The 24,858-nt window shown below is 44.7% G+C and overlaps 1 protein-coding gene across 1 annotated transcript; it reads left to right on the forward strand.

Moving 5' to 3' along the window:
• LOC310795210 (extracellular calcium-sensing receptor-like) lies at positions 1 to 24,858 on the forward strand (the record flags this gene model as incomplete). Its single annotated transcript, XM_083657275.1, has 6 exons — positions 1 to 236; positions 422 to 719; positions 1,705 to 2,499; positions 2,702 to 2,908; positions 3,036 to 3,159; positions 23,945 to 24,858. 6 exons carry the CDS (start codon positions 1 to 3, stop codon positions 24,856 to 24,858), a joined length of 2,574 nt encoding a protein of 857 aa, XP_083513401.1.

A 24,858-nucleotide genomic window follows, 5' to 3' on the forward strand; every position in this document is an offset into this window, starting at 1 on the left:
ATGTCCACCCAAAGATGGACAGAGCAGGGTTGGGTCTTTCTGCTGCTGCTGCTGCTGGTGGCGGCATCTCTCTCTGGGGCTGAGGAGCCACTGTGTCGGCAGATAGGTGAGCCGGAGATCCCACAGCTGTCTAAGAATGGGGACATTATTTTGGGTGGAATCTTCCATTTCCACAGAAGCTGGAAAGACAGAGAGAACACCTACATGGACAGACCACCGCCACTGCAGTGCACACGGTAAATCACTGTAGCAAGCTGTTAGACATCAAATATAAGATTAGATACAAAATGGATTTAAAAAAGGTAATCACGCTGAGTTGTGAAATAATAAATGTTTGCTCATATAGTGTCACGTTTAATTTTGTTTTATTTCAATGACATACTGGCTATAACACCAAATATGTATAACTGTCTGGGTCAAGTTTGAATTTCAGAGTGTTCCAGATTGCTCAGGCTATGCTCTTTGCCATTGAGGAGATTAACAACAGCACATACTTGCTGCCTGGCATCTTTCTGGGCTACAAGATCTATGATTCATGTGCCTCCATTCCAAGGGGAATAAGGGTGGCACTGGCCTTGGCTAATGGTAATGAGGATCTTTCCACAGCCTCCAAGGCACCCTGCACCAGACCGGCCCAAGTGCAGGCCATTATAGGAGTGCCCTCCTCGTCTCCTTCCATGGCTATATCCACAGTCATTGGACCTTTTCATATCCCATTGGTGGGTTTCTTTGTTTTTACACTTAATGTATAATCATGTACTGCAGTGGCTCCCAAATTTTTTTGTCTTCAGTAGTACCCCCTTTCCCTGATTTCTGAATCCAAGTATCCCCTTTACCCGACTACAACATTTTGCTTAGAAAACTGGAAAAGAAAACTATGATGCAATGAATGCAATTTCTCCTAAGTACCCACTGTAGTACCTCCACGTACCGCTAGGGGTACGCGTACCCCAGTTTGGGAACCACTGATGTACTGTAATGCAGGGGTTCCCAACTTTTTTTGTGCCAAGGACCGGTAGATACATGGAAAAAAAGTTGCGGACCGGTTGACAATTTTAATGGTTCAATAATGTTCGTCATGTCTTCATTTATAATTAGACGTTTATGTTTTCTTGTGTTCAGACATAGGTTTATAGATCTAGCTTTATTATAGGCTTAATTCATATTGAATGCGTTGCGGCCTGGTACCGGTCCGCGGCCTGGTGGTTGGGGACCACTGCTGTAATGGACCTTGGCCACAGTTTGATCTCTTCATTTAGTTTTATTTTCTCTTTAATACAGTGATTATTATACTGCAATTTGTCTGACTGCTCACAGTTGTGAGTGAACATTATATATTCGACTGTGATGAAGCTGAACTCTTGAACTCAAAGGGTCAGATTTGTCAAGGCAGTTCCCACAAGAGCAAGTGCTTTCCATGAGAGCTGAGTCATCGGCGGAAGCCGTGTGGGATGACCTTGATAAACCTCCCTATAAGACACAAGGGAAACGTTGGCTGTTTGCTCACTCTCTCAGGAATTTGCACTGAGAAGTGAGAATCCACTCTGGATTGGACTGGATTTATGCTTGGAATAAAAACCTCCATCAGTAATTGCCTTTACACAGTTTTAAGAGTATTACTGCTAATGTACTCTATGTTTTTTGTATGTTGTTTTAGAATTTGCATCCTCATCTTGGAAATAATCATTCCTCTCTACTCCCTAGATCAGCCACTGGGCCACCTGTGCTTGTCTCAGTGACAAAGTCCGCTATCCATCCTTCCTCAGAACAATATCCAGCGACTTCTACCAGAGCAGAGCTCTGGCCCAGTTGGTCAAGCACTTTGGCTGGACTTGGGTCGGGGCAATTAGGACCAATAATGATTATGGCAATAATGGCATGGCCATATTCACAGAGACAGCCCAAAAGCTGGGCATCTGTCTAGAGTACTCTGTATCCTTCTTTAGAACAGATCCACCAGAAAAGATACAGGCAATAATTGACATTATTAAAGCTTCCACTTCCAAGGTGATTGTCACTTTCCTCACCAACACTGATTTGAAAATACTAATACATGAGATGGCCTCCCACAACCTGACTGGGTACCAGTGGGTAGGCACTGAGGCCTGGATCATAAACTCCTACACTGCAGCTATGAATGGACACCACATCCTGGATGGTGCTATAGGGCTGTCCATCCCCAACGCCCATGTCACAGGCATGAGAGAGTTCATTTTGGATTTAAAGTCACTCAATTCATCTAATCATGAATTGTTCACAGAATTATGGGAGAAAGTGTTCGATTGTAGGTTCAAGCAGATGAAGGGCTCAGGAGGGAATCAGAGATACTGTACAGGGTCTGAAGATTTGTCTGGGCAGCAAAACCGTTTCACTGATATGTCAGGCATGCCCTATTTTAACAATGTCTATAAAGGAGTGTATGCTGTGGCTCACGCTCTACATAGTATTCTTGGCTGTAAAGAAATATGTGGCAATAAGGTACAGCCAGATCCATTCACGGTGAGTTGAACACAGAAGTCTGAATGATAGTTCAACATTATGTGCTTCACATGAACTGATTTCTTTTGCTTTTTTAGTTTTAACGGCATTGTTTAATAAATTGTTGCATCTCCATTATTCTGCAGAGATATGAGGTGGTTTACAATGAATGGAATAAGTAAAGTAATATCTATCTGCTTAGATTTTGCAGCACATAAAAAAGGTTCAGTTCAAGACAAAGGAGGGGGAGGATGTTTACTTTGATGAGAGTGGAGACCCAGCAGCAAAGTATCAAATCATAAACTGGCAGCCAAACGAAAATGGCAGTGTGGAGTTTGTCACCATTGGTCTTTATGACGCATCTTTACCTGCGGAAAAACAGCTAAATCTGCACACTAAGTCCTTCATTTGGGCACAGACTTCAGAACAGGTTAATACGTATGATCATTCATGGATTGTTAACTTGTGGGAGTATTGTATCGTAATGTCGATTTCATCAGAATTGTAGGACAACAGCATATTAAAGTGTATCTCATACTGCTTTTTTGTTCATGCAGGTGCCTGTGTCAGTGTGCAGTGAGAGCTGTCCCCCAGGAACCCGTAAGGTCCTCCAGAAAGGAAAGCCGGTCTGCTGCTATGACTGTATATCATGTGCAGAGGGAGAAATCAGCAATACCACAGGTACTCTAGTATTATTTAATGGATCTGAGGATAACGCCTGTAAATTCAATATCAGCAAATAAACATTCAAAATATAATATAATACGCGGCCTTGACATTTAGTTTGCTGGGACTCCGGCCCGGTATCGTGTTGTGTGTGTAAGGTATCGGTAGGTGGTGGTATGCCAAATTGTATGGAATTCGGCACTGAACTCCGTCAGGTCCCCCTAAGCACACTCCCCGAGTTTGAAGTTGATCCGACAAATTTTTTTTGAGATTTTTTTTTTTTTTTGCCAGTAGGTGCCACCATGCTGAACTGCATGACATTTAGCACGGAATTCCAACAGGTCCCCCTAAGCACACTCGCCAAGGTTGAAGTCGATCCGACTGGTTCTCGAGATAAACTACTTTTTTGTGTTGCCAGTAGGTGGTGCTATGCCGAATAGCACGGAATTTTATGCTGAACTCAGGCAGGTCCCACTAAGTATACTCCCAGAATTTGAAGTCGATTGCACAAAAGGTTCTCGAGATAAACAACTTTTTTGTTTGCCAGTAGGTGGCACTATATGCCAAATTGCACGAAATTCAGCACTGCACTCCACCAGGTCCCCCTAAGCGCATTCCCAAAGTTTGGAGTGGATCGGACAAACGGTTCTCAAGATGAACTGCTTTTCGTGTTTGCCAGTAGGTGGCACTATGCTGAATAGCCCGAAATTTGGCACTTAACTTCGACAGGTCCCCTAAGCGTACTCCCCTAGTTTGAAGTCGATCCGACAAATGTTCTCGAGATAAACTGCTTTTCGTGTTTGCCAGTAGGTAGCGCTAAGCCGAATTGCACGGAATTCGCCACTGTAATCCACTAGGTCCCCCTAAGCGTGTTCCCCAAGTTTGGAGTCGATCAGACAGACGGTTCTTGAGATAAACCGCTTTTTGTGTTTGCCAGTAGGTGGCCCTATGCTGAATAGCACAACATTTGGCACTGAACTCCATCAGGTTCCCCTAAGCGCACTCCCCAAGTTTGAAGTCGATCCGACAAATGATTCTTGAGATAAACTGTTTTTTTTGTTTGCCAGTAGGTGGCACCATGCTAAACTGCATGAAATTTAGCACGGAACTCCAACAGGTCCCCCTAAGCACACTCCCTGAGGTTGAAGTCAATCCGACTGGTTCTCGAGATAAACTACTTTTTTGTGTTGTCAGTAGGTGGCGCTATGCCGAATAGCACGGAAGTTTACGCTGAACTCTGGCAGGTCCCACTAAGTATACTCCCAGAGTTTGAAGTCGATTGCACAAAAGGTTCTCGAGATAAACAACCAGTAGGTGGCACTATGCCAAGTCTGTGCATGTGTGTGGGGTGGGGGTGGGGGGGATGTGTGTGTGTGTGTGTGTGTGTGTGTGTGTGTGTGGGGGGGGGGTGGCGGCGTGTTATCGGTTGGCCGACGTCACGAAAATGACATCGGGCCTGAATGTATCGGGTCTGAAAACGCCGAAAATGCGCGTCTCTCCTTGAGAAAAAAAGCCTTTTTGTGCAGCATAGTGAGGAGAGATTCACCCCACAATAGAGAGCGGATGGGGTGGGTCACACTCTCATCTTGCCCTTGGGGCTGGGGGTTCTGGAGCTATGTGTGGAGGTCTGGGTCATATTTGACGGCTGAAATTTACACTATGTGATGGTTCACAATGTGGATTACTAATCTGACAGGAGAAGTGATTGGTGTGTGTTTACCAGCTTCTGGTGAAAGAAATCCTTCAGTGTTGAGTGACTGTCACTGTCACTGCCGCTTTGAGGCACCAGGCTGGATCTGTTTTATGAGCTTCCTCCATGAAGGGAGATTTTGCAGGTAACTCTTGCTGGTTTTGTATGATAAATAACTACCGTAAATTCCGGACTATAAGGCGCACCGGTGTATAAGCCGCACCTTCAAAGTTGACTAATTTTTTCTTATATAAGCCGCACCGGACTATAAGCCGCGGGTGTTTTAATGGTTTTTTTTTTTTTTTTTTTTTTTTTTTTTATTGTGTTTTAATGTTTAATTACCATATGTAATGCTCCCATTTATTAACATTTCAACAAAACAACATAACACAACACCACCTGTGTTGTTATTTACAGTGCACACAGTGTCATACAGTGTCATACAGTGTGGTGAAAAGAGGGCAAGAGAGGAAATTAAAACAGAAGTGGATTTATAGTTAGAAAGAGTGCTAAAAAAGATATATATATATATATATATATATTTTTTTTTTTTGAAAAAATCCATAGATAAGCCGCACCGTTATATAAGCCGCAGGGGCCAAAAAAGGCCAAAAAACGGGAAAAAAGGTGCGGCTTATAGTCCGGAATTTACGGTATATATAATAACTGTATAGTAGCACTTCATACGGTGGCCAAGAGTGCCATCTATCGCATGGCGGTGAAAAGACGTGAATGACGGGGAATGGCTTTTTAACACGTTAATTGCCAACAACGAGTTGAGTCGTCAAACACAATCCAGCTGTTCACTGCCAACGACGAGTTGAGTCGTCAAAAAAAAAAAAAATTTTTTTTTGACGGTGCTACGTGGATCAATGCCCCCCGCGTCTCCTATGGAGATATTGGAAGTATTGAATGTGTATAATCTATTTTACCGACCAGCTAGGTGGCGACGGTCCTCTCCCGACAGAGATAAAGTCAACCAAAAGCAGCCGCCTCCCGCGGCTGCTTCCTCCAAGGAAGGAAATCAAGGAAATGGCTTGGCGATTTTACAGTCAGAAACGAACGAGCCTCATTCTCATACTGTAGGCGGGGACGCTTTCGCGCTGCTGCGGTGGGGGGTTCCAGAAATGGACTGTGTGGGCAGCATAAAGCCTAGAGTCGCACGGGGCTTCATCGGGGCTCTCAAACCCAAGAGACGAGTGAGACCTATCCACACTCGCTGCCAGGGAGGCAGGCTGCTCAAACTCGCTGCCAGGGAGGGACGCTGCTCAAACTCCCAGCAGCAGAGCACTCACTTGTGACAAACGCAGGCTGAAAGCCACTAGACACGCCCACGGAGGGAGGAGTTGAAGGAGAGGGCGTTCGGAACTATATTGTTTGGATGTCTGATCTCTCACTGATGCCAAAAATAAATGGTTAAAGTGACTGTTCTGGCTGTTTGATTGAATTTCACAAAACTGCGATTATCTCAGCTTCCTGTCTCAGACGCTAAAACCATGCTGTACTCAACGGCTAATATCTACATAACTACTAACTCTACAAACTAACTCTTTTAGACAGAGAAAGCACACATTCTATTAGTACTTTTGTGAACTTTGTGTTGACAAACTCCAAGCAGAAAAGAATCCTCGGCTCTTGTAAAATGAGCCAGAATCCTCAAAAAAACGGCTTGGCAAAAGCTACCTACAGCAAAAAAAAAACGGCTGGCAGTCAATGTGTTAATACCATTCCATGATAACAGATTAATCAATCATTGAGTTTTGAAATTGTAAAGAAACAATAGTTATGGTTTGCTTTGACTAAGCCTTCATTCCCACCATACGGCATACGCCAAAGCCACGCTGTAATGATCAAGTGTTATTATACATTGAGCCACTAGGCGGCAGTAGCGGTCACTAGACCAATGTTGAGGTTCAAGGAACACACAAAGAAGTAGGACAACATGGTGTCTACCTGTAACTAGCCAGCATGAAAATAAAGCTTAAAGTTAAACATAAAATGAGTGTTTGATTTAAAACAACGAACACAACATGGTACCATGAGTAAAACAGTAAATTAGTGAGGCGAATTGTGACAAGCGACATGGAAACTTTAAAGCCACCACAGAGTTTGAAACTGACGGGGAATGTCGACAGCAATTGGCGCACCTTCAAACAGCAGTTCCAACTGTATGTTGTGGCCATGGGGCTGGAAACCAAGCCGGATGCAAGGAAGGTAGTGTTACTGCTAACAATAGCAGGCCCACAAGCCATAGAAGTGTACAATACATTTGTGTATGCCTCTCCTGATGATAAAGACAAGTTGGATAAAGTGCTCGAGAAGTTTGATGCTCATTGCTCTCCCAAGAAGAACGAGAACCCTTTGATAGCTTTCTAACGGACTTAAAGCTAAAAGCACAGTCATGCAACTTTGCTACGCTGAAGGACTCCATGATCAGGGACCAGATCGTTTTTGGCGTGGAGGATAAAAAAGTCAGAGAAAGGCTACTGAGGGAGACGGAGCTGACGCTGGAAGTGGCGATCAAGATATGAAAGGCGAGTGAGCTGTCTCAGTTGCATGTGAAGACATTCAGCGACATGGCGGCAGGCGCAGCGGCAAACATGGATGACAGCGCAGCTGTTGGTGCGGTCTCGAATCGAGGAAGAGGACGTGCACGGACCCGTCCCGCACAGCAGGCGGACGACAAGGTGTTCAGCTGCAAGCGCTGTGGCTCACAGCACAAGCCAAAACAGTGTCCTGCCTTTGGTAAGCAATGCTCTAATTGCCAGGGCAACAACCATTTCGCTAAGCATTGCTTCTCAAAAAGGAAAGAAGGGAGGAAAGAGAGATCTGTAAACATAGTGGAGGACACAGATCCCAGTGACACTTTCTTTGTTGGCATGGTGAATGTGGATAATGAGCAAGAAAAATAAATAAATGCCATTAGAGAAGATAAATACATAGCACCACTGCAAATAAATGGGACTATAGTCACAATGAAATTGGACACTGGAGCAAAAGCAAACTTGATTAGCATGTCTGAAATCAAAGAAATGAGAGATAAGTCGCACATTAAGAAAAATAATCCTGTGCTGAAAGACTACAATGGACAGAAAATCCAGTGTTTAGGCACATGCAGGCTGAGTGTGAAATTGACAGAAAAAGTGCACCACCTGTTATTCTCTGTTGTGCCTGAAGGACTTGATTCACTGCTGGGAGATGTAGCCTGTGAATATTTGGGGCTGGTGAAAAGAGTGTATCGCATCAATACAGATGTGAGCATGCCAAGTGACTCTGTTGACTCAATAGTACATAACTTTGGAGAAGTCTTCAGGGGTTTTGGTGTATTGCCATTTACATACAAAATACAGCTAAACGAAGACGCCAGTTGTGCATGCAGCTCGAAGAGTTCCCGCACCACTGAGAAACAGCCTAAAGAAAGAGCTGGACAAAATGATGACACTAGGTGTAATAAGGAAAATACAGAAGAGAAAGAACCTACAGACTGGGTCAACTCAATGGTGTGCGTCAAAAAGAAAAATGGAGAATTGAGAGTATGTATGGACCCGAAAGATCTGAATGAGAACATCAAGCGTGAACACTACCAGATACCCAAACGTGAAGAAATCACAAGCGAGATGGCAGGTGAAAAATACTTCACAAAGCTTGACACGTCACAAGGTTTCTGGCAGTTAAAGCTGGAAGAGAGCAGCACCAAATACTGCACTTTTAACATGCCCTTTGGCAGATGTTGCTTCCTTAGACTTAGACCATTTGGAATAATTTCAGCATCTGAAATATTTCACAGAGCTATGGAGCACATCGTCGAGGGACTGGATGGCGTTCGTGTCTATGTCGATGACATCATTATCTGGGGCTCCACAGTCCAAGAACACAATGAGAGACTGACCAAAGCATTGGAGCGCATACAAAAGAATGGACTGAAACTCAATAAGAGCAAATGCCAGTTTGGAGCTCAAGAACTCGTCTTTCTCGGAGACAAGCTCTCTGCACAAGGTGTCCAGCCGGCCCAAGAAAAGAGCAAAGCCATACAGGGCATGCCTAGGCCCATTGATAAGACAGCTGTGCTACGTGTGATGGGGATGGTGAATTTCATAGATAAATGCATTCCCAATGTATCTGTGAAAACGTCCTGCATACGTGAACTCCTGCACAAAGAGACTGCGTTCAATTGGACATCCAGACATGAGCATGAATGGAAAAAACTAAAAAGGACACTGACCACTGCACCTGTGCTGACATTTTACGATTCCACGAAGAGGATCAAAGTGTCAACAGACGCCTCAAAGGACGGAATTGGTGCAGTACTCCTACAAGCTGAAGGTGAGCACTGGAAACCAGTAGCTTATGCATCAAGGTCAATGACAGAAACTGAGTGTCGTTATGCTCAGATAGAAAAAGAATGTTTAGGATTGGTGTTTGGCCTAGAGACATTCCACAGCTACGTATATGGTCTGCCCTCCTTCACCGTAGAGACAGACCATCGTCCCCTAGTCGCCATCATCAAAAATAACCTGAACGAAATGTCTCCAAGAATACAACGTATGATGATGAGACTACAGAGATACGACTTTGAGCTGATCTACACGCCAGGGAAACATCTGATACTCGCCGACGCGCTCTCACGAGCACCCATTGATTTAGCATAATAAGAGCCCGGGCTCTTATTGGCAGAATTACGGTAAACCAGAATATGAGTGGGTTAATTTAAGCAGAAGTATCAGTAAGTGGCCCGAGATTCTCAAAGCCTGTGTTGAGGGTCAACAAAAATGAACTCTTGAAGCTAAATAAATCCAAAACCAACGAGTTAATTATTAAAATTTTTACTTCAAACTTCCTCAATGTAGAACAATCATTTCTTACACATGAGATTACTTTTAGCCTTTTAGTCATCAAGGTTATTGAAAACTATTCCATATTCTGACTGAAATGTTATAACAGAAGTATTGGCCAGAATAACATGAACATTTGGACACTTATTCAGCACGTATCTTGCATGTTGCGTTTAGGTGCACTGTATTGTCTTTTTTTTTTGCAATTCCAGGGCAGGCCACACAGGGGGTGCTCGCGGGCCGCATGCGTATCTTAGGCAGAACTTCAATGATCCATTTTATTATTGTGTCATAACCTGAGGTTGCATGTCTTGGACATTCAGGTGAAGAGCGGGGCATAGCTGTGAACTGATCACCACCTGGTGGTGAGCTGGGTCAGATGATGAGGGAAGCCAGACCTGGCAAGTCCGAATGTGTAGTGAGGATGAACTGGGAACGTCTGGAGGAGGCTCCTGTGGTGGAACTTGGGACTGTGGAGGCTGGGGACAATGAACCAGAGTGGTCAGTGTTCAAAGCCTCCATTGCTGAAGCTGCAGCTGGGAGCTGTGGTCTCAAGGTCATTGGAAACCCTCAAACACTATGGTAAACACTGGTGATCATTGAAGCTGTCCGACTGAAGAAGGAGGCCTTCTGTGATATGTTATCTCAGGAGACTCCGGAAACAGTTGCAAGGTACTGACAGGCCAGAAGGACAACAGCCTCAGCAGTAGCAAAGGCAAAGCAGCAAAGCAGAAGGAGCTCGGAGAAGCAATGGAGAAGGACTTCCAGCCGCCGACTCATTAAACTATTTCCAGCCGACAACTTTTTGACCTTCAATTTTTGACAGTCACCGTTTTTCACTATCACTTTAAATCTCTGGAAGCGACACAGCCCAATGACAGCAGAGCTCAGCTAACCTCCGTCACCAGGCTCTCTCAGAGGGGAGAGAGCCTGGCAGAGAGCCTGGCATGCGTTACTGAGGCAGGAAGACAGAAGAAGACCCGCCCCCGTCTTCCGGTGGCCTGTGCTGCAGTGTTTTCGTTCCCCCACAAAAATGCAACCGTAGGCAGTCGCTAAGAGAAGGGAGAAAAAATAAGAAGCATGGACATACCAAATTAAGTGTTGGTTTTAAGCTAACGCTAGTTACTCGCGTCGACCATGTTTTCTAATCGAAACGCAAGAATTGAGCCTAATATTTTTCCTGGAGCACAGCATGGTCTTCCGCCCATAGCCGGAAAACTCTGAGCGAGGTTTTTCCATCCAGGCTAGAGCTCAGCTCAGCTCACAGAGCCCCCTCCTTTGTGTGTAGCATTACGTCATCACAGTCAGACACGTTGTGGCCAATATTTTGGTTTGTGCGACGCGACGCTTGGTCACTTAACCTTAATGTCGAGTCGACTGGATAGCCCTCATTTTATGGACGCAACGAGGTACAGTAAGCCAAGGTTTGAAATATATTTGATTGACAAAACGCTAAAAAAATTGCGCTAATTAGTAACATTACATTAAACGGACTTCACTACACAAGTTATCATCATCACCTGTCATGCTTTCTCATCTGGCTTGTGTCAGCTATACAGACAGCACAGTCTAACTTCTACATGTATCTGTGTGGACGTGTTGCTGGGTGCAGTGTTTGTATGTGCAAAATACCGCAAAGTGCATTGTTATCAACTGTTGCTAGCCTGTCTAGAGCTAACTGTGCATGTGTGGGTGAGTGGCACATCCAGGGTGGGAATGTGGGTGGATGCTAAATGTGTGTGGGGATGATGTCACATGTCATGATAACTGTCATGATACATTTTATGTTATAGTAGATGTGTTGATGCCCATGGTGTTGGGCTGGTGTCTTTTGTATGTATCACTGCTACGGTTATTTGTATGTTGCAGCTTGAGCTTGTCGTCCACAACAAGTTTCTCCTAAGGGAGACCAAATAAAATAATCAATCAATCAATCAATCAAAACCCTGGCTGGTTTCCCGACTGTAGCGTTAAATGGAACGTCGACAACCGCGGGTGTGACATCATCCAACCGTCACATTCCCATTAACTAGTTTTAACTCATTGAGTGCCAATGACGACTATAGTCATCAATTCAAATACTAACGTAGAGTGCCAATGACGACTAAAGTCGTCAATTGCGTTTTTTGACGGTGGGACGTGGATCAAAGCCAGATCCATCTCCTGTGAAAGTATGGTGGATGTTGAATGTGTAAAAGCTATTTTACGGGGGGTCCACCCGCTATGCCGACCACCCGCAATGCCGACCTTAGGTTTAGGCGTGGGGGTGGGAGAGGTTAGGTTTTGGATTAGGGTCTGGGGGAGGTTAGGTTTAGGCATGGGGGGAGGTTAGGTTTGGCGTGGGGGCTGGGAGAGGTTAGCTCCACCGACACGCTGCACGCCGCCTCGCTCAGCTGGTTCTGCTTGTGGGCTATCGGCATTGCGACCTGTCGGCACTGCGGCCTGTCGGCACATAGACGCGGCACCATTTTACGGACCCATTAGGTGGCGACAGTGCTCTCCAGATTAGAGAAAGGCGAGGAAAAAAGAGAGAAGAAGTCATGGGGAAACGGAAATCGCATCGGTATGCATCGATATGCATGAAGCATAACGTTAGCTGTGCCTGCAGCAGCCAATCTGCTGCCACAATTGAGCCCCTCCGTGTCCGCTGCGATAGCCCATCCGCATGATTAGTTGTGGAGTTGTTATTATTCTCAACTGGAAGCGATGGGAGCAAACGACAAATACACGCGGAACGCTGTAAAAAAGCTGGATGTAGCGCACTTTTCAGTGCAGAGCAAACTCAGCAGAGAGCCACCAGAGCCACCAGAGCCACACCCACGGAGGAGGGGTTTGCAGTTGAGGGGGTGGGGGGGGGCACGCAGGGCAGCATACAACACCGACCCAGACAGACCCAGACAGCAGGCTCGATGGACAGATTGGCAAGCTAGAATATCTGATGCCCACCAGCAGTAAATCAAGACCAGCAAGAAGCTGCAACCAGCAGCGCACGCAGGGGCCAGCGCTGCTGGTTGCAGATAAAAAATATTATTTTGCCAAACAAAATTCCTTTATTTTCACTGTTTTATTGAAGGAAATTATTTTTGAGGTGTCACATCAGAAAATATTAGCTTCAGAGTCAGTCATGTGCTTGAAATGCTTCATTTCACAAAAGGCTAATTATCTCAGCTTCTTTTTTTTTTCAATAATATTTTTATTCAATTTTCAATTTTTCAAGACAAGACGGACAAAGACAAAAAACAAAAACAAAAAGACAGGGCAGCTTAAACACTTCACAAAGACACATATGTGGACAACAATGAAGAAAAGGATGGACAGATGAATGAGAATACGATAAAATAAATTAAATTAAATTAAATTAGATGTACAAGGCAAAAGGCAGTATTCAGGTGGCAGTATCACTTCGGTTGAGATATCCAATAGTCAGTGTCTCTGCTAGGTTAGGGTCGATATATTTCAGGTAGGGCTCCCACACTTTATAAAAGACATCGGATGCTGAGTGCAGCATACATGTCATGAACTCCAGAGGCATAAGCTGCATAATTATCTGGTGCCAGTTCCTCTTTGTTGGAGGTTTGTCTTTAATCCAAAATAAAATAATATTTTTTCTCGCAGCAAAAGTTAATAAATTAAATAGCCGTTTGTGATGTTTATAAACGAGTTTCTTATGGGGAAGACCAAGAATAAGGCTGACAGGGTCTGGGTCCAACTCCACACCAAAGATGACACTCAACTTCTGCACTATGTCTGACCAGTATCGTTCTATCTTAGGACATGACTATATGCAGTGAGTGTAATCTCCCACCTCTATCTTACACTTAAGGCAGAGGGGAGACAGGCTAGCATTCATTTTATGACGAAGGCTGGGTGATATTTGCAATCTATGTATAATTCTTAGCTGCATCGACCACAGTCTGTTGCACACAGAAATTCTTTTGGCATTATCAAATATATCACACCAGTCCTCGTCATCAATCTCCACCTCAAGGTCCCTCTCCCATATCTGCTTGGTGGCCAGAGTGTTCAGAGTAGAGGTAGACCTTAATAAGCTATAAAGAAAACCAATAAAACCTTTTCTTGGACCAAGTGAGAGTACCCTTTCGACCTCAGAGGCTTCTATATTTGTTGTTAATGTTGTACGCCGGAGTATGAAGTCCCTCACCTGCAGAAACCGAAAGAAATTTTGGTGTGACAAATTATATTTTTGCTGTAACTGGTTAAAGGACATCAGGATAGGGCCATCAAATAAATCCCCTAAAACTAGTAGCCCCCTATCCTTCCAAATGTTAAAACCAAGGTCACTAAGACCTGGAGGGAAGTCAGGGTTCCCCTGAATTGAAGTAAGAGGTGATGTTAGTTTGGTTCGGCCCTCCATCGATCTAACCAATTTCCATGCCTTTAGAGTATTAACACATTCACTGCCAGCCGTTTTTTTTTTTTACTGTAGGTAGGTTCTGCCAGAGTTTTTTTTTGAGGATTCTGGCTCATCTTTCAAGACCCGAGGATTCTTTTCTGCTAAGATTTTGTGAACACACAATATCTCAAAAGAACTAATAGAATGTGTGCTTTCTCTGTCTAAAAGAGTTAGTTTATAGAGTTAGTAGTTATGTAAGCATTAGCAGTTGAATACAGCATGGTTTCAGCGTCTGAAAAATTATTTTGAGATAAACGGCTTTTTGTGAAATTCGATAGAACAGTCACTTTAACCATTCATTTTTGGCATCAGTAAGACGTCAGACATCTAAACAATAGTTTTGAACAGTAATTTCCTCCATAACAGCAGGAAACACCCCTTTCCTTCAAACTCCTCCCTCCGTGTGTGTTCTTGGCTGCAGCGAGCGTGTCTGTAACCTCGCGTCACCAGCTCACTGCTTTGCTGCTGCTGTGTCTGCCTGTCTGCCTGGCGGCCGCTGTGCAAGTCTGGATCGGCTCGCTCGTTTCTTGTGGTTTGTGTTGAGAGCTTTGATGAACCTTTTGCGATTCTGGTCTTATTTATGCTGCGTGTTTCAAAGTGTGTTCCACCCGTGATCTATTTTGCAAATTTGCAATCCCGCACCGCCAGCAATCAGCGCGAAAACGAAAGCGTTTTCCCCCATCCATTTTCATGAGAATGGCTTCCTCACACATGCTTTTTGCTTGCCTTCCTCTAGTCTGGGAGAGCACTGTCGCCACTTAGTGGGTCCGTGGAATGGGTTGTACACGTTCGCTGGCTTCAATATTTTTATAGGAGACGTGGGGAGCGTTGATCCACGTCCCACCGTCAAAAAAAAAAAAAAAAAATTTAAGCCGAGATAACTCGTCATTGGCAGTGAACCGTTGGATTCTGTAAGCCGAGATATCTCGTCAATGGCAGTGAACGTGTTAATAACAATTGGGTTTTTACACAGGCTTTTTACTGAGGCAAGGTTTCTAAGAAATAACAGGTTTCTGAGCGGACAATCATACTGAGCGGCTTCAACATCTAGCCATATAGAGGACTGGTCTCCCCTCAGCCACTCAGCCATAAACCTTAAATGTGCAGCTGCCTGATACCATTTCACATTTGGGAGATCTAAACCACCAGCAGCTTTAGGCAATTGTAGTTTTGCTAGTTTCAATCGAGGCCGTCTTTTGTTCCATATAAATGAGCTCAACCAACCTTCAATGATCTTAACCACCTTATTTGAGAGAATAATGGGCACCATCTGGAGTGGATATAAAATCCTTGGTAGGACGTTCATCTTGATGAGCGCGACCCTACCCAGCCAAGACAGCGGCAGGGACGCCCAACGTTCAAATTATCTCAGCTTCTAATTTGAAACGTCTCTTTTTGGTGAAATCAGCCTAACTTCTCCGGCTCATAACTAAAGAACGGAAAATTAGATCAATAAACTTTTTTTTGCTGATGATAGAAGAGAGTCTCATCGTTCTTTGGGCGTGTTCGGTGTTTACATAGTAATATCACACAATATTCTGTGGGCCTCGAGAAATCACTGAAAACGCTCTGAAACTCTGGCACTGGGAGCATCCGTTTTCCAAAAGTGGCTGGCACTCAATTAGTTAATGGAATAGACTATTACTGGAAAATCAAAAAAATTCTGAAAAAAACGAGCTCCAGCTTTGGTATACATTTTGATTAACAAAACAGGCTTTATAACAATTATTGTTTGTGGTTTAATAGCGCTAATTAAAAAGGAAAATCACTTTGAACCATTTGGAAATGCATTCAGAATTATCTTTGCATTGGATAGTCTATAATTTACCGTATGAAAATGTAAAGGAAAGAAAATAGGCTATCCCTCATATTAATTACAGCATATAGGATAAGGATGCTGCTTCCTCCCTCTCACTAACATTATAACAACTTGATTATTCCATCTACAGAGAAGCCATGTCAAACAAAAGAAAGAGAGAGCATCAAGCCCAACTCAGAGGACTCTGAATTCCTCCAAGTTGTTTAGGAAACCTGCCAGTTTATATAAAATGATAAAAGAAGAGGAAAAGAGAAAAAAGTATAGTAACAATAATGACATATGTAGTGGCAATCCTTCTGAGTCACCAAAAAAGTTAAAAGATATGCCACCAGTGAGCTGCAGGCACAACAACTAAAGTCCAATGCGAATGACAAGATGCAATCCAGTTTTAAAGATGTTTACTGAAGAAAAAAGGTTTACAAAGTCACACGGTAGAAAAACTGTATGCTCTCATACTTGCAGCTCCCTCACTCAACTCCTCCCACATGACATAACTTAAGAATTAAAGGGAGCATCCACCAATCAATAGGTTCAACAGTTTACATGCATGCATCTTCCTTTCACATATTGTAACCAAAGTTTTATATAATTTAACCTATAATTATCAATGTGGCTCTTACAACATCAATTTTACAGTAGTATACAGCAGAAGAGGGAAGCGCTGCATGGATCTGATGGCTCATCCGACAGGTGCTCATTAGTGGTACAGGTAATAGTAATGGACAGAATCCAGGAGGTCTTTGCTTGATATCAGTTCCCAGGTTTTGATGCAGACTACCATGGAATAAGGCACTCCGTCTTCAAGTAGAAATATATATTTAATCGAGCACAAGGCAAATAGACAGAACAACGCGCATCGACCTGCTAGGTCTTCATCAGGGTCTGGTTAACACATAATCAGTCTGGAATATATACCAGCTGTTGTGGCACTCCACCCAGCACATGAGGCCTTGGGGCCAAAAGGTGGTGCCAAAGAGCCTGGGTTAAAGGTTACATACAAACATATCAAAAGATGTGAAGAAAAAACAAGTACTAATATAATAGCAAAAAGTGATATACCGTAAATTCCGGACTATAAGCCGCGGCTTTTTTCCCGTTTTTTGGCCCCTGCGGCTTATATAACGGTGCGTCTTATCTATGGATTTTTTCAGAAAAAAAAAAAAAAAAAAAAAAAATCTCTCTTTTTTAGCACTCTTTCTAACTATAAATCCACTTCTGTTTTAATTTCCTCTCTTGCCCTCTTTTCACCACACCGCGGACACTGTGTGCACTGTAAAAATAAACAACGGTGGTGTTGTGTTATGTTGTTTTGTTGAAATGTTGTAATACGGTAAATGGGAGCTTCCTCAAACAGCCATCTCTTCCCGACAATCCCCTCTGTGCGTGACCACTTACATATGGTAATTACGGTAAGCAAACGGCCACTCGGGCAACAACTCCCTCCCCCGACTACCAGGAGAAAATCACAAACTTCGGCGAATTCACACAAAGGAAGATCAAGGAATATTCACAACAAGACGAGCAGTAGAAGCAACACTCTCACTTACCATGGGGAAGGTACGCAGAAATTCACACGAGGCAGCTTTCAAGTTGAAAGCAGTCAATCTCGCATTAAAAGAGAGCAGCCGCCGATCAAACAGAGCAGCCGCGCGTAACCTGGGCAAAAGGGACTGTCCGTCCGGGGGAGAACTACTGAACAACTCCCTCCCGACTATCAGGAGAAAATCACAAACTTCGGCGAATTCACACAAAGGAAGATCACGGAATATTATAGGAGTGTGAAAACATCCACAATTACCAACGGGTTCCAAAACGCTGGACTGCTGCGGGATGAAGAGGATGACGCCACGGGGACTGCCCCCTAGTCCGATACCTCACGAGTCCGATACCTCACGAGTCCGACACCTCATGGTTTTGGGTTAGGGTCTGGGGGAGGTTAGGTTTAGGCGTGGGGGTGGGAGAGGTTAGGTTTTGGGTTAGGGTCTGGGGGATGTTAGGTTTAGGCGTGGGGGTGGGAGAGGTTAGGTTTTGGGTTAGGGTCTGGGGGAAGTTAGCCTCTTTTTTCGGACTCGTGAGGTGTCGGACTCGTGAGGTATCGGACTCGTGCCATGGCACCTGAAGGAGAGAGGAGAGTGGTTGACGAAGCCACCCTGAACCTGTTCGTTTCCGACACTGAAGATGAGGACTTTGGTGGTTTCAGTACGCAGGAAGAAGAGGAAGACGAGGATTAGTGACTTGACTTCTCTGGTTACAGGTTTGCTGCACATATACGGTAGCCTATTGTTGTGTGATTTTGTCTGGGGATTAGTGACCTGACTTTTGTTTTGTTTTGTTGAAATGTTAATAAATGGGAGCTTCCCCAAACAGCGATCTCTTTCCCGACATTCCTCTCTGTGCACGAACCCTTTCATATGGTAATTAAACATCAAAACACCCGCGGCTTATAGTCCGGTGCGGCTTATAGAAGAAAAAAATAGTCAATTTTGGTCCCGCGGCTTATACACCGGTGCGTCTTATAGTCCGGAATTTACGGTAGTTTAGATACATTCAGTGATTACTGAAAAAGGGAACAATCCCAATATGTCAAGGTTCTAAATCAGATACCGGAGATATCCAACTAATGCAATTTCAATTAGTCTCAAGGAAGACAAAAGTAATATGTAAAAAGGGTTAGGTGCATGCACAATAAGACTTGTATCCAAAAAGGCCAAATGATAATTATCGTCTAGTCACCTGTGTAGTGACGAAAATATGAAAATAGAGCGAGCAATCAAAAAGACAAGTACATAGCCAAAGTATGTCAGGTTAACTTGCAATGTGCTCGAGGCAGAAAACAGTAAAAAGTATATAGATCAATTACTGGGTAGATGCACATATAATTTATAGATAAGAACAAAAGAACTGAATTGGAACTAGGGAAATGGCAGAAAGTCAATTCCACGAAAGCTAGGAGTTTTCTCTCGTTGTTTAACTGCCAGCTCGGCAGTCTCTCTCTTCCTAGCCAGCCTTGTGGCTAGGTTATAGCTAGTTGAGTTACGCTAGCCTGAGCTAACTTGCTTTCCCTGGCTGGGGTTGTGTTGTTAGCTATCTTAGCGACTTGCCTGCTTAGCGCTAGCTTGTACTGTTGCTCTGCACCGTAGCTTGTTAGCTTGCTTCGCTAGGCCCTATTGTTACCCGGCTCGTTCGCGGCTTTTCTTTTCTTTGTCCTCGCTAGTCAGGCTGTGTTCACGGACCTGCCTTGCCCAGCTATGGACACGAGCGTGCCGTTCCGTCAGATGGCTACGGACGACTTGCACGACCTGTGCATGTTTTGTCTGGGGCCGGAGCATGCCGAGCATGCCACCGGGCCGCTGCCGTTCGTGGGGAGATGCCTCCCATTGGCATGCCCACCGCAGGCCGAGCCCTCGCTCAGGTCACGGAGCGTGTTACTCCCCGCCCGGCTGGGCTCGGCGGCCACGGCCGAGGCCCGCGCCTCTGCTGGCGAACCCTATCAGAGGCAGTTCAGAGAGGTGATGGCCAGGGCCGTGGATATCGACGTTGGATGGCCCGACCTGGGCTACGCGGCCATGCCACCACTAGAGGATACGGTGACGGCCCACTTGTCACCTTCCTCCACCAGGCCTCAGCTTCCCTCCAGGGCCTGCCAGACGACGGCCAAGCTGGCTGAGAAGTCGTATCTGGTGTCCGGCGGCCAGGTGGCAGCGATGACCAACAAAAGAGCCAGACTGCCGCAGGGGAGCCTTCCTGGACTCCGTGCACACTCCGACTGCAGCCACAGCATCGCCGCTAACGCCTGCACCAGGGCAACCGCCCACCACAGGCTGCGGAGGCCACCATGAGCGTGGCTGGTAGGCCAGGCTGCACCTAGCCTACCTCCCTTGGGGAAGGGGGGAAGTGAGCCCACTGGCGTCTGTGCCCAGTGCTCAACGCCGATATGGAGCTCTCCGCCCCCGGCCAGGGAAAGCCGCCCGGCAAGGGGGCAAGCCCACCGCAGTCTGTGCTCAATGCCCGACGAAGTGACTCTGCGCCTCTGAAGTTACAGAGAGCCCACTTTACACTGTTTACACAGCCTGTGACACTTGTTAAAGCCGTGATCATTGTGGGATTATTACACCTGAGAGACAGACAGACTCTGTACTGCACTCACTGTCATTGGCTGCTGCTATAATCGTATACGGTTATTGTTATTATGCCTCCGCCGGCGATAGCCGGGCCGGATGCATTATGGATCCGGGTTGTCCGTCCGTCCGTACGTACGCCCGTACGTCCGTACGTCCGTCCGTCCGTCCGTACGATGTTTGTTAACGCGATATCTGAGGAACGCCTTGACGGAATTTCATCAAATTTGCCTCAAACATCGACTTAGACTCAAGGATGATCTGATTAGATTTTGGTGGTCAAAGGTCAAAGGTCAAGGTCACTGTGACCTCTCGAACGCCATTTTCAAGCTTGTTAACGCGATATCTCAGGAATGCCTTGACGGAATTGAATCAAACTTGTCTCAAACATCCACTTGGACTCAAGGATGAACTGATTAGATTTTGGTGGTCAAAGGTCAAGGTCACTGTGACCTCTCAAACGCCATTTTCCAGCTTGTTAACGCTATATCTCATGAATGCCTTGACGGAATTTCATGAAATTTGCCTCAAACATAGACTTAGACTCAAGGATGAACTGATTAGATTTTGGTTGTCAAAAGTCAAAGGTCAAGGTCACTGTGACCTCTCGAACGCCATTTTTAAGCTTGTTAACGTGATATCTCAGGAATGCCTTGACGGAATTTAATCAAACTTGTCTCAAACATCGACTTGGACTCAAGGATGAACTGATTAGATTTTGCTGGTCAAAGGTCAAGGTCACTGTGACCTCTCAAACGCCATTTTCCAGCTTGTTAACGCGATATCTCAGGAATGCCTTGACGGAATTTAATCAAACTTGTCTCAAACATCGACTTGGACTCAAGGATGAACTGATTAGATTTTGGTGGTCAAAGGTCAAAGGTCAAGGTCACTGTGACCTCTCGTACACCATTTTCAAGCTTGTTAACGCGATATCTCAGGAATGCCTTGACGGAATTGAATCAATCTTGTCTCAAACATCCACTTGGACTCAAGGATGAACTGATTAGATTTTGGTGGTCAAAGGTCAAGGTCACTGTGACCTCTCAAACGCCATTTTCCAGCTTGTTAACGCGATATCTCATGAATGCCTTGATGGAATTTCATCAAATTTGCCTCAAACATATACTTAGACTCAAGGATGAACTGATTAGATTTTGGTTGTCAAAAGTCAAAGGTCAAGGTCACTGTGACCTCTCGAACGCCATTTTTAAGCTTGTTAACGTGATATCTCAGGAATGCCTTGACGGAATTTAATCAAACTTGTCTCAAACATCGACTTGGACTCAAGGATGAACTGATTAGATTTTGCTGGTCAAAGGTCAAGGTCACTGTGACCTCTCAAACGCCATTTTCCAGCTTGTTAACGCGATATCTCAGGAATGCCTTGACGGAATTGAATCAAATTTGCCTCAAACATCGCCTTAGACTCAAGGATGATATGATTAGATTTTGGTGGTCAAAGGTCAAAGGTCAAGGTGAGCTCTCGAATGCCATTTTCAAACTTGTTAACGCCAAATCTCAGGAATGCCTTGACGGAATATAATCAAACTTGTCTCAAACATCGACTTGAACTCAAGGATGAACTGATTACATTTTGGTGGTCAAAGTTCAAGGTCACTGTGACCTCTCACACACCCAATTTCCAAGCTCTGTAACGCAACATCACAGGAGCGCCTTGACGGAATTTCTTCCAATTTGCCTCAAATGGCGATTTGGACTCCAGAATGAACTAATGGCGGAGGCATAAGTCCACGTTGCGGTCGTTCTAGTTTTATTTTTGTGTTGAGATGTCAAGTTTTGCATTGTGTTTCAAAGTGATAATAATAATATGTTCAGTGTTTCTGCCTGTGTTGCTGTCTGTTGTAGTGTAATTGTAAAATGACCTAAAGGGAGAGCGAGCAGGAGAGCAAGTGAGTGAGAAAAGGAGAAAATACTGAATAATGACATCACTACAGTATAATCCTAATGTTAATTTAAAATGAGATATTCCTCTAAATATGGCTAAAAATCATCCAGACGTTCAAAAAAAACGTAAATTTTTCTTGCCGGCGCCCGGCAAAAAATAATTTGAATAAAAAAAATAGGGTTAGGGTTAGGGTTAGGGTTAGGGTTAGGGTCCGACGGTTGCTGCGCGGGTGGACCCTCGCTGACTCTCCACGGGTGTGCGAGTGGGACCCGTCCCGCTCAGGCGTGTCAGTCGCACCGACTCCTCGCTATATGGGGTTGGGGCGCGGTGTGCAAACAGCCGGTGGGGAGCCCAGGAGCTTCGCCACATAGACGTGCTAGAGCTGGAAGCTGTTCGCCTAGGTCTATGCCATCAGATACATGGTTGCCACGTCCTGATTCGCTAGGACAACATGGCCACCTTCGCCTGCTTGAACAAGCAGGGTGGTGTACGGTCGAGAACCTTGAACCAAGTGGCGGCAGGAATAGACACACTCACACCTGCCACATGCGTCCAATGGACATCGATGATAGTCGGTGGCCATGGTTGGTGGCGACCATGTACTATAAACTGCCCTATAGGGACAAGGTGAGAAACCCGGACTCAGAGTAGCGCCACTGCATCAAGTACGTCCAGCTGGGAGGAGGCCACGGGGCAGACCGAGGACCAGGTGGAGTGATTACATCTCCACACTGGCCTGGGAATGCCTTGGGATCTCCCAGTCAGAGCTAGTTAATGTGGCCATGGAAAGGGAAGTTTGGGTTCCCCTGCTGGAACTGCTACCTCCATGACCCGACTGCGGATAAGCGGTTGATCATGGATGGATGGGTGTACATGTAGGCCTTTTTGGACTACATGTAAGCCTACATGTCGTAGTGGTGGTGTTCAGGATGTTTCCATGTTGTGTGTACATGTGGGAATGGTAGTGGTTTTATGCTTGTAGGTGATGGTAATGCAGGTACTATAAGTACTGTAGTACATATTTGCAGGTATTAGTGCAAGAACTCAGTGTCCGGATACAGTGTTCAGTAGAAGAATTTTTTCCCTCCCTCATTTCAGTTTTTGAATACAAATATCCAGATAACGAGAATAGTCCCATCAATATGATTATGCCCCAGATAATCATACCGCAATATAAATTCAGCTATGCATATTAAAAATTAAAGATAGCCACCTACATGTGTCATTGAGTATCTGTAATTAGCACCATTGGATTCCTCGCCCTAAAAATGAAGGTTTGGCCACTGGAATCTTGATTCTAGGTTATCTAGGAGGTGAGATATTGAGAAACTAGTGTTTGAAGGTCGCCATTTAAAAAATCCAAGATGGTGGCCATACTGACATTTGAGAAAATGGAATCATACATTTTGTGACTTATGCTAGAAGGTTTTAAAAAATATAGTTTTCATAATCTCCCCCAAAAATTTAACGAAATTACACAAGGAACCTCACTAAATGGAGTAGTAGGCTATCGTCTCCTTGCATTCTCAAAGTGGCAAATGGGGGGAGAAGAAACGATTCAACTTTTACTTGTTTACTCACCAATTTGGCTCTCTTCCAAATAATCCAGCCACATAACTACATCCATTCATGAAATGATTAAATAGCACAGGGACATTATGGTTTGTTGTTCCGGAAAATGAGTTGGGATTGATCTGCTGCTAAACTACAGCCGCTCTGCCAGCGACTTTGTTCTAGGGTTCAGGTGGTAATGATCCTCACTCTGCGCGCTTACAACGGATAATTGGTGCTAAACATGGAGCCCAATCGAGTAAGGTCTGGTTATGATCAGGAGTTCACTGTATGTTTAGAAATGGCTTAAAATATGACAGCTATGAGGGAGAACGACATTTACCCAAGACTGAGAATAAATAAATAAATAGTCAAAAATTGACCCCGGCCTGGCCTGCTGCAACCGCCGTGGGAAAATAAGGGAGCTACTCAGGAAATGTAATATCTGTTTTGATTTTAACTTGTAGATTCCATCACCTGTGTGCGATGCCATCCTGAATTCTGGTCAAACAAGAAAAGAGATGACTGTGAAAAGAAGGATACAGAGTTTCTATCATATGAAGAGACTATGGGGGCACTGCTCACAGCGGCGGCCCTCTTAGGAACTTGCATGACTGCTATGGTGGCTTTCATCTTCTTCAGATACAGGAACAGCCCCATAGTCAAGGCCAACAACTCTGAGCTGAGCTTCCTGCTGCTCTTCTCCCTGGCTCTGTGTTTTCTGTGTTCGCTGACCTTCATCGGCCGGCCCTCTGAGTGGTCCTGCATGCTGAGACACACAGCATTTGGGATCACCTTTGTCCTCTGCATGTCTTGTGTTCTGGGGAAAACTATAGTGGTGTTACTGGCCTTCAGGGCTACACTTCCAGGGAGCAATATCATGAAATGGTTCGGCCCTGCTCAGCAGAGACTCAGTGTTCTGGCTTTCACTCTCATACAGGTCCTGATTTGCTTACTTTGGCTAACTATCTCTCCTCCTTTTCCTTTCAAGAATTTTAAACACTTTAAAGACAAAATCATCTTAGAATGTGCATTAGGCTCAGCTGTAGGCTTCTGGGCTGTGTTGGGCTATATAGGAGTCCTGGCTATGTTATGTTTCTTTCTAGCTTTTTTGGCTCGGAACCTGCCTGATAATTTCAATGAAGCCAAATTCATCACCTTCAGCATGCTGATATTCTGTGCGGTCTGGATCACCTTTATCCCTGCGTATGTCAGCTCTCCAGGGAAGTTCAGTGTTGCTGTAGAGATATTTGCAATTCTGGGCTCCAGTTATGCACTGCTAATCTGTATTTTTATTCCAAAATGTTACATTATCTTATTGAAGCCAGAAAAGAATACAAAAAAGAACATGATGGGTAAAATGCCATCAAAATCATCATGA

Source organism: Poromitra crassiceps (assembly GCF_964638095.1).
Source record: "Poromitra crassiceps genome assembly, chromosome: 21".
Lineage (NCBI taxonomy): Eukaryota > Metazoa > Chordata > Actinopteri > Beryciformes > Melamphaidae > Poromitra > Poromitra crassiceps.